Here is a 10365-nt window from a genome sequence, read left to right as displayed (position 1 = left end):
TCAACCCATTCACTAACAGTAATGCCAGACCGGCCACTAAATTTTGGGCATTTTCGATCTCTGGGCACAAAAACGAATCTCTCGGTTAACGACGCACCAGGACCAACAGGTTGAAGTATATATAGAAAATAGGCAAGGGGAGAACACCAAGCCCAATCAAGGAGGCGGTGACAGACAAGTACCTCAACGGATGTACACTGCTGTTTTGTAACCTATAAATAGCAGAAAAGAAGAGAAAAAAAAACGCAAACAAAACAAACAACACCATAAAATGAAACTTAATTCTAAACAAAACCCACGTCTCTGCCAAAAGTAGATCCTGCTGACTAAGCTAGAATGTGGTGAAGTGGTATGAAGGAAGAGAGACACAATATGCAAACCTTAGATTTAAAGACTAACAGACTACACCACCCAGGGAACTATGTATCACTTCACAATACTATAAGGATCACAGGTTTGTTCTACCAATAAATGAGCAAGAGACATGTGTACAAAAAATAAAATTTCCTTTATTAATACAAGACAGGCTGAAACTAAAGTAGATTTAAATATCCACACCATGCACGTGCTCAGTCACACACACACTCACTCAGTGCTCGGTGAAATTACTGTTGGTGGTCACACAGTACACGGTATACAGAAACACGCTCAAGAAAGAGAAGGAAAGACAGCCCTCTCTGCCTTTAGGCCTACAGCTCCTGCAGGGAGTACACAAAAGAGCAACAACATAGATCAAAATTGACAATGTTAAGCCAAGAAAAAACAAATAAACTAAACAAAAGAATAAAGATTAACAAAACTCGGGAGAAACCCAAAAATATAAATCAGACTTCAGGCTTAATTTATTTGGGATGATCTAACTCAATTGTATTAAGTAATTAAAACTACAGTTAAACAAATTGGTTAATGCTGAAAGAGAGCCATTGAATTACATGGAAATACTTTCCATGATTGATTTAAGTACATTCTAAGTAAAGTATTACATTTCAATTTACATTAAAAGGTTGAAGCACAAAGTCTACTTGGTGTTAAGGGTAGAAATATGAACACAAAACCACTGGTCATTAAGTTTAATTAACAAAGTGACGGGATGAGTCACATAAGTGCACACCATTCTTTGCACAAAGGTGTTGGTTTTGTAACATGTCTACTTTACAAATTTCTTGAAAACATGAAACATAGTACATAAAAAGGGTATATGAATGAACTATAGTACCTCGTAATGTTTAAACTTAAAATTGTTTTAAAGCAAACCAGTATAAAACTAGATTTGTAAAGTTTGTCGCGACAAACTTTGACGTTGGCTTTGATGAGGCAAGTATTTGCAAAGGCCGGTGCTTTTTGTAGGCGAGTGGACATAAGGGTCAGTGTTACTTTTGGAGGGAAGTGGACAGAAAGATAGGGTGCCAAAACATTTGGAGGCAAGTGGAGATGAGCATGTGACAGCATTCGAATACTCCTGAGGAAGTTCCCCTCATTGGGCTGAGTATGTTGATATGTCACATGTTCATGTTGTGCTAATTTTTGATTTTCACGTCACATCACGTGACGTCACATGACGTCATCAGAATACCCGCGAGGCAGTTCCCCTCATTGTGCTGAGTGTTTTGATATATCCAGTGTTGTAATGTAACGGAGTACAAATACTTCGTTACCGTACTTAAGTAGAAATTTCACGTATCTGTACTTTACTTCGCTATTTAAATTTATGTCAACTTTCACTTTTACTCCACTACATTTCCTAGATAAAATGTCTACTTTTACTCCGTTATATTTCCACTAAGCGTCTTCGTTACTCGTTACTACAAAATAAAATCAGAAGAAATGTGTGCGACTGCAATAAGGGAGGTTTGGCGAATCACTGCTCCTAGATTACATTACGCAGCTCCGCACGCTCTATTTCAGCATAATGTTACCAAAGGAGGAGGAAGCACAAATAAAACCGCCATGGAAGCACCTGCTGGAGGACCTCCTGTTATCGAGGATGACCACCCCGATGATAGTGGTGAACAGGGTGAAGAAGTTATACACCCGTGGCCGTATTTACAAGAAATGTTTCTGTACAATGGTATAAAAGATTCTTCCTACCGGATGAAGTGCCTCTTATGCCTACCGAAAAGCACAGAAATTTTGGCATTCAAAAACTCCCCGTCCAACCTGAAGAAGCACATCGAGGTAAGTTAAATTAATAGTTATTCAGTAAAGCCACAATGTCAATGTGATTCAACATTAGTTATCATAAGCCGTATCAGATATCTGGCTAACGTGATAGCCAGACTAACGTCTGCTTGTTAACGTTGCTAATTAGCATGGCGCACATGTTTAATTTACGTCAACTTTAACGTTACACCGCTGATTTTCCCCTGGATTTAATTCAACCGAGAACTCTCAAAGACATGCCCATAATACTGAAACATTCTTAACTGTTTATGGTATATCATAACTGCCGGGCCGAATATTAAAAACTGCTATGTTAATCAGTGGCAGGTTAGAAAGAAAGTGTTAAGGGCTATTCACGTCTTCAAAAGCATCATACGTTTTGTCAAACTTGAGATTTCCTTTTATGTTAATTAACTCAAACTCAGTGGTTGTAGGATAATGTTGGGCTAAAGTTATAAATTGTGAATGTACGCTTGCATTGTTGATCAAAGTCACAGTGCTTTTATTGCCACAACGAGTTGGCGGATTTTATATTAGTAGAGCAGCTATCTTAAAGGGATATTTCACTTTTTTCAAAAATCTGCTCATTTTCCAGCTCCCCTAGAGTTAAACATTTGATTTTTACCGTTTTGGAATCCATTTTATAAACATTATCTAACTGCAAGTAAGTTAAGCAGTCAAATGACAATTGTTTGTGTTGTGTGACTTTTAAATCTTGTAGCTAAAGTTGCTCATTAAATGTCTCTCCCTCTGAAACAGAGAAAGCATGTACACCACCTCAAAAAGTATGAAGGGCTTACATCAACAAAGAGAAAAAGGGCTCCTGAGACTCCTACCACCACCTCCAGCATCAAGCAGACCACATTGGTGAACTCCAGGACTGTGTCTCAGAGGTCCATTGACAAAGGTATAATGACTTATGTGGTCCAAGGACTCCGGCCATTCCATGTTGTTGAAGAACAAGCATTTCAAGATTTTGTGAAGGAACTGCAGCCTAATGCTAAAATTATGTCACGGCTGACTCTGCGCTCTATGATTGATGATGCCTCCAGGGGAATGAAGAGGGCTGTGACTGAGGCCATGAGGGGAGTTGACCATATCGCCACCACCACCGACTGCTGGTCTGTCAGAAGGCGGAGCTTCATTGGTGTTACTGCCCATTGGATTGACCCCGACAGTCTCAAAAGATGCTCAGCAGCCCTAGCCTGTAAACAGCTGAGAGGTTCGCACACATTTGATGTGTTGGCAAGTGCCCTGAATGACATCCACTCTGAATTTGAAATTCGGGGGAAGATTGTGCGAACAACAACAGACAATGCCTCTAACTTAATAAAAGCGTTCAACATTTTTGGTGAAGATGAGAACAATAATGCCATTGGAAGTGATGGTGATCATGGCAGTGCATCTCAACCAGGAGAGGAAGATGATGATCAAGAAGGGGATGAAGAAGTGGAGTGTGTTGATGTGTCAGCACTTCTTTTTTTTTTTTTTTTTTTTTTTTTTTTTTAATAGTTAAATATATTTTTATTTTATTTTATTTTTTTTTTTTTTATTGAAAAATCAACAATCACAAATACAAGAATGTATACAGAAATTCTCCATTTTCCTTTTTCAAACAACAAAGAGCAGACACTCCCACCCCGCCACCCAAAACAAAAACAAACCCCCAGACAAAGACACACACACACACACACACTCACGCGCGCACGCACAAACACCCCACATCCCTCTGTTAAAACAACTGAAGAAACGGAAAAAAAGGTTATGCATACAGTCCAATTATTGACCGAATTAGAACTCTAATCAGGTAACACCTGTAGTCTCCTAAAGTAAGAAATAACAGGTTGCCACTTGCAAAAAAAGGTATCAGTAGAACCCCTCAGTGTATATTTTATTTTCTCCAAGTTAAGAAAGAACATCAGATCCTTAAACCACTGAGAGATGGAGGGACATCTTATTGCCTTCCAGTGCAGAAGTATACAACGTCTGGCCAACAAAGATGAGAAGGCTAAAACATCTTTGTGTACAGAACTCAGTGATACTGACTCATTGGTAATACCAAATATAGCGATCAGAGGGCATGGCGTCAATTGCACTTCAAATATGGAGGACATAATGCCGAAAAAACCTGTCCAGAATGCGTGTAATTTTGGGCACAGAAAAAACATATGACTTAGATGACAGGGGGAAGCATGACATCTGTCACATCTGTCCTCTACCCCAGGATAGATTTTTGCCTGTTTAGATTTGGAAAAATGAATTCTATACAAAACCTTAAACTGAATGAGACTGAGGCGAGCACAGGAAGTGGTAGACCGTATCCTATCTACGGCTTTCTCCCAATGTTCATCGCCTAACTGCAGCCCTAACTCCTCCTCCCAAGCCGTCCTGGTTTTATCTATATTACAGCTATTGAGAGATAAAATGAAAATGTATATCTGGGAAATCAAGCTATGCTGGTGTGGAGTGAACATGACTAAACTCTCCCAAGGTTGCTTGGGGGGTACAGAGGGAAAATTGGGAAGGCATTTAGATACAAAGCTGCGGACTTGGAGATATCGAAAAAAATGAGCTGAAGGCAGCCCATACTCCAAGGACAGGCTGGCAAAACTTCTAAAGATGCCATCTTCATACAAATCATAAAGTTGCTTGATGCCTTTTTCGTGCCATAGTGAAAAAGCTGAATCTAAAAAAGACGGGGGGAACAAATTATTTTTATTCAGGGGGCCCAGTGCTGATAGAGCCCTAAATTTAAAATGACGCCTAAACTGAAACCAAATCTTAAGTGTGTTCAGTACGACTGGATTGTCAGTGTATTGAGATGGTTTGATCGGAAGGGGTGAGCAAAGCAGAGCTGATACAGAGGATGATCTACAAGACAGTAGCTCCAGATTGCACCAAGTGGATTCCGTTGAATTGGTCCAGGAGTTTAGTTTTTGGATATGTGCAGCCCAGTAGTATATTTGAAAATTGGGCACAGCAAGCCCACCACTGAGCCTACATCTCTGCAATAGAGTCTTACGGATTCTGGGAGGTTTTCCACCCCAAAGAAAAGAATTAATGATTCTATCTAAAGAATCAAAAAAGTACTTAGGTAAAAATAATGGAAGCGATTGAAAAAAATAAAGAAACTTGGGCAGAACAATCATTTTAACTGCATTGATTTTTCCCATTAAAGACAGAGGTAGACTGCTCCACCTCTGAAAATCCGACTTCATGTCTGCCACAAGCGGAGCTAGATTGGCATGAAAAAGTTTGGGTAAGGAACGGGTCACCGTAATACCAAGGTATTTAAAGCCTGAACAGTTGAATTTGAACGGCAGATTCAGGTGCTGAAGTTGTAGAGCGGTATTGTTTACCGGATAACACTCACTCTTAAGAAAATTCAGTTTGTATCCTGAAAAAGAGCCAAAATCATTTAAGATAGATAAAATAACAGGAACAGAGCTTGCAGGATCCGTCACATATAGCAACAAATCATCGGCATATAAGGATACCTTATATTCCGCCCCCTTGCGAGTTATACCTTTAAAGGCTAATGAGGATTTACGTTTAATGGATAATGGCTCAATGGCAAGAGCGAATAGCAGTGGTGACAGTGGGCACCCCTGCCGGGTTCCACGCCCGAGACTGAAATAATCAGAGCTAATATTATTTGTACGAACACTGGCTTGCGGGGATTTATAAAGGAGGCGGATCCAGGAGACAAATGCATCACCAAACCCAAATTTCTTCAATACCGCAAACAGGTATTCCCACTCGACTCTATCAAACGCTTTCTCAGCATCCAATGAAACGACAACCTCAGGAAACGGAGATGACTGCTTAGAGTAAATTATATTGAAAAGTGTACGAGTGTTAAAAAATGAATGCCGCCCTTTTATGAATCCAGTTTGCTCCATAGATGATACGTGGTAGTACATTTTCTAACCGGGATGCAATTACTTTTGCCAACACTTTCACATCGGCATTCAGCGGTGACAGCGGTCTGTACGACCCGCACAGGTTGGGATCCTTGCCCTTCTTCAAGAGAAGGGCTATTGAGGCTTGATTAAAAGAGGGTGGTGTGTCAGCACTTCTGACTGAAGATGATGGTTTAGAGTTCCAGCTCCCAAAGGCACCAGCGCTGTGCTTGTCACCTACTCAACCTAATAGCTACTGTTGATGCCATGAAAGCAACATCCAGTGAGGTGTACAAGAAAGTGTACCGTTCAACATTTGGGAAGTGTAGTGCACTTTGGAACAAATGTGGAAAATCCACCCTTGCAGCCGAAATTGTTGAAGATGCTTGCTCCCTCCAGCTGCTGTGCCCGAATTCCACCAGGTGGAACTCCCTGTTCCTGGCAGTGGAAAGACTGCTGAGAATAATTAAAGAAAAGGGAGAGGGGACCATCAGAGTCATCTGCACTGACTTAAAGCTTCCAATGTAAGTAGGAATTATGTTTAATTTTGTTTTATTTAATCATAATCAAACATCTGGAATGTCTTTCTTTGTCCCATTCCTTCGTGGACACTAAAGCTTTACATTACATCACATTGTATCCCAACTTCCACTTATTATTGGTCAATTTTACCGAATTACTCTTCCCGCAGTTATTTTGATGAATCCAATGAAATGGTTAGTGTGTTATAAAAACAATGTTGTGTTTTGTTTTCAACAGGTTTAATCCAGCTGAACTCGCCTTTCTCGCAGAGTATGCCGCTGTCATGAGCCCTGTTGCCCAGGCTACCAACATCTTGCAAGCAGAAGCAAATGCCATGATGGGGTGGCTACTTCCAACCATCAACCTGCTCACTGTCAAGCTTGACAGAGTCAAGTTTCCACTGAAGTACTGCAAGCCTCTGGTGCCCTTTATTATTGTATTTATTTTCTATTGGCTTAACTCTTCAATGATTAATTTTAATTATATTTAAGTTTCTTTGGCACTTTGTCTCAATACTTAAATGTTTTATGTTAAGTACATTTTGAATTGCCTTGTTGCTGAAATGTGCTATAAATAACCTGCCTTGCAGGTGGGAATCATGAACCGTTTTGGCCACATGTCAGGAGAACCAGAGTTGATCGCTGCTGCAATTCTGCTTCCGAAATTCCGAACGATGTGGACAAAGGATGAAGCCACAATCAAAACGGGTAAGATATCATGGTGATGGTGAAAAATTAGGTGTTTATTTTGACAATTTGTCATACTGGCAATTCAAAAATCAAGATTCTGATTGCTGCACAACAAATTTACCCTTAGTACTAATAAAGAAACCTTGAATTATAGGTGCATGGATAGTACATGAAACTAAAATAACAAACCTGAAATTAAAAGTTTGTGTTGGGGTCATGGCAGATTAGACAGTTGCATTAGTTGTATAATTTATATTTTTATCCACACTATTTCAGGAACTGACTACATCAGGCAGCATCTAGAAGAGCCCTCACTGCAGATAGGCCATGCCAGCAGGTCCACTTCGTTTGATGAAGATGACTTTTTCTCTGCCCTGCAGTCATCTCAAATACAAGATGGCGCCAAACCGCTGGATGGGTACTTGGCCTGTTCAGCAGATCACATGGACTTGCTGAAGTCCTTCCCAGCAGTGTGCAAGCTTTCTGTGAAGCTGAACACTCCTCTACCTGCCTCGGCGGCCTGTGAAAGGCTATTTAGCATCGCAGGACTTGTCTTCAGTCCAAGAAGAGTAAGACTGAATTCTGGCAACTTTGAAAACCAGCTTCCTTTGAAGATGAACAGACACCTTTTCAGTTTAAACTAATGACTGGCAAAATTTTGGTCATGTGGTATGAGCATTTGTAGGGCTTACTCCCCAGGTCACAAGCCCTACAAATGCTCATACCACATGACCAAAATTTTCACCCTACCAGCAGTTAATTTATTCATTTATTTTTTTTAAGAAATGTTATTTATTTTTCATTTTTACCTTAAGTTCATACAATAGTGAAATTTCTGTTTCTCTTTTTTTCTTTGATGTCAGTTCTAAAAATATGTGAGATTAAGAAGATATGGGAACCCTGAGTATGCTTTACTATAAGAAAGTCAAAATAAAGTTCACAATCAAAGTTACTTTGTACAGTAAATATCAGATACTTTAAGACTTTTACTTAAGTAATATTCTAAAAGGTGACTTTCACTTCTACCAAAGTCTTTTTCTAGTACGATACTTGTACTTTTACTCAAGTATTGCTTTCTAGTACTTTATACAACACTGGATATATCACATGCCCATGTTGTGCAAAATTTTTTATTTTCACGTGACATCACGTGACGTCACATGATGTCAACAGAATACACGTGAGGAAGTTCCCCTCATTGTTCTGTGTGTTTTGATATGTCACATGTCCATGTTGTAAAAAGTTTTTTGATTTTGCATATTTTGGGGCGGGGCTGCGGCACAACCGAAAGGTCAGTCGGTACACCAATTTAAAACTTTGTTCAGAGTATCACCCTAAAGGAGCTGGCCGAGTTTGGTGTAGATAGTTCGAAAGCTTGCCGAGTTATAAACCTCAAAATTTTATAATGGGAATCTATGGGAAAAAAGGCCAATTTGAGACCCGGTACCGGAAGTACCGGTACTCGGATCGCTTAGAAAATTAATAGCAACAAACGTCAGACCAGGGTCTACAACATATCTGAATTTGGTGCATGTGGCTCGAAAGCCCTAGGCCGCATTAAATTTTATATATTTTTGTCTAAGCTTAAATAGGAAAACAGAATGTTGGCTTCTACAAAGCCAAAATAATGATCATAAAATCTGAAACAGAAATACTGCATGTAAAAAAAGGTTACATTTAAATTTTCAACTGTCTTATAGCACCTCACCTCAAATAATTAGAACTGTCCCATGAAATGTCAGTGAACTTAAGACTTTAACAAAGGGATGATTGGATAATATCCACTTTACTTCAAGTGGACAATCTTCAACGCAACAGAGCCTGTATAAGCCTGTATATAAGATTATTTTCTGCAAAGCTTCAAACGTATATTTATGTTCTGGAGGGTAGCATAGATTTAAAGAATACACTAAGGAAAGCAATATGGCCAATGCAAAAGGTACATTCCCCAGTTCACAGAGTACAGTCACCCCCTCTAGAATGACTCCCACATCCTCTGGGGGATCACTAAGCTCATCACCTTCATGTCGAATAACATAGATGCCAAAGAGGGTCTCTTCCATGGCTGTGTCTGCTTACATCCTCTGCCTATAAAAAAATAATCAGTTCTTTTAAACCCTGATGTTAATTACATCCCACCCCATCCCGTAATTAAATTCCTTTTCATAACGTTATAAACATATTAATGTACAACAGCTAACAGTTAAATTATCAAAAAAATGGAACCAGATCTTTGAAATGCCTTTCTTATACATATTTTAAACTAATGTGTCCCACAAGGAACACTCTTGAATTATCACAGAGACTATTCCCTTACTTAAGCTAAAGGTATAACAACATACCATGTATTTCTTCACCAGCTTCTCCTGATCTTCATTCAAGTACACACAAAGTCCACTTAGGATGCATTCACGTCCAATATCAATGATATTTTTCTGCAAATCAGAGAATAAATATGTGAATTTCTAGATGAAAGTGCAAAATGAAATTATATAACTAGTTATAATATAACAGGAAGAAATATGGTCTATCAAGGATACAATTTCTGGAAAAAGAACCATGACGCTAGTTTTTTCCCCAAAGAAATTAAATTTCACAATATGTTTAGACATACATGTTTTGTAAAAGGTTTTTTGGACCCCCTTTTAAAATATTCTCATTCATTATTTCTTCTTAAAATGTTTTGGACGACAATTAAATAAACCCAAATAGGTTTAATAGATTTAGAGAGTCCACAAGAATCCACTCTCTAAGTATATGAAACATTAAGTTCCAGCTTGTGCTAGATGCTACGACTTGATAGCACAAGCTGGCTTGTGCAAGTATGACTTGACTTGAGACACAGACAGCATGTGTAGTTTATCTTTATAATCAAGAGATTTTGTAAAGGTCACAGTTAAGAGCTGCTTCTAAACTTTGAACATGGCAACTCACACATGATGTGTGGCTTTTCTCCTAATACCATATAGAGCAATGTCAGTAAGTAAGAATGTCATCAAATCATCTCCCTAATCAAAGCAAAAAAGACATTTCTGTGAGCGTGTGTCTTATTTTTAAAACTCAATACCTGGGTCAAGGGTGTCATGATGCTC

General features: G+C 39.0%; 1 protein-coding gene across 1 annotated transcript; it reads left to right on the top strand.

Moving 5' to 3' along the window:
* Positions 1–2042: 2042 nt before the first annotated feature.
* On the top strand, positions 2043–7917 carry LOC132838460 (uncharacterized). Its single transcript, XM_060858781.1, has 6 exons — positions 2043–2175; positions 2920–3630; positions 6261–6586; positions 6822–7005; positions 7174–7291; positions 7550–7917. Exons 1-6 carry the CDS (start codon positions 2053–2055, stop codon positions 7915–7917), a joined length of 1830 nt encoding a protein of 609 aa, XP_060714764.1. The 5' UTR covers positions 2043–2052.
* The last annotated feature ends 2448 nt before the right edge of the window (positions 7918–10365 follow it).

This window comes from Tachysurus vachellii, chromosome 22 (assembly GCF_030014155.1).
Source record: "Tachysurus vachellii isolate PV-2020 chromosome 22, HZAU_Pvac_v1, whole genome shotgun sequence".
In the NCBI taxonomy this organism is placed as follows: Eukaryota; Metazoa; Chordata; class Actinopteri; order Siluriformes; family Bagridae; genus Tachysurus; species Tachysurus vachellii.
The sequence above is the reverse complement of the archived record's forward strand: the minus strand, read 5'-3'. Positions and strand labels throughout refer to the sequence as shown.

Coding starts and splice junctions, on each gene's coding strand:
- LOC132838460 (XM_060858781.1), top strand. CDS start 2,053: ATGTTTCTGTACAATGGTATAAAAGATTCTTCCTACCGGATGAAGTGC. Junction 2,176..2,919: donor ACCTGAAGAAGCACATCGAG/GTAAGTTAAATT, acceptor CCTCTGAAACAG/AGAAAGCATGTACACCACCT. Junction 7,006..7,173: donor TGAAGTACTGCAAGCCTCTG/GTGCCCTTTATT, acceptor CCTGCCTTGCAG/GTGGGAATCATGAACCGTTT.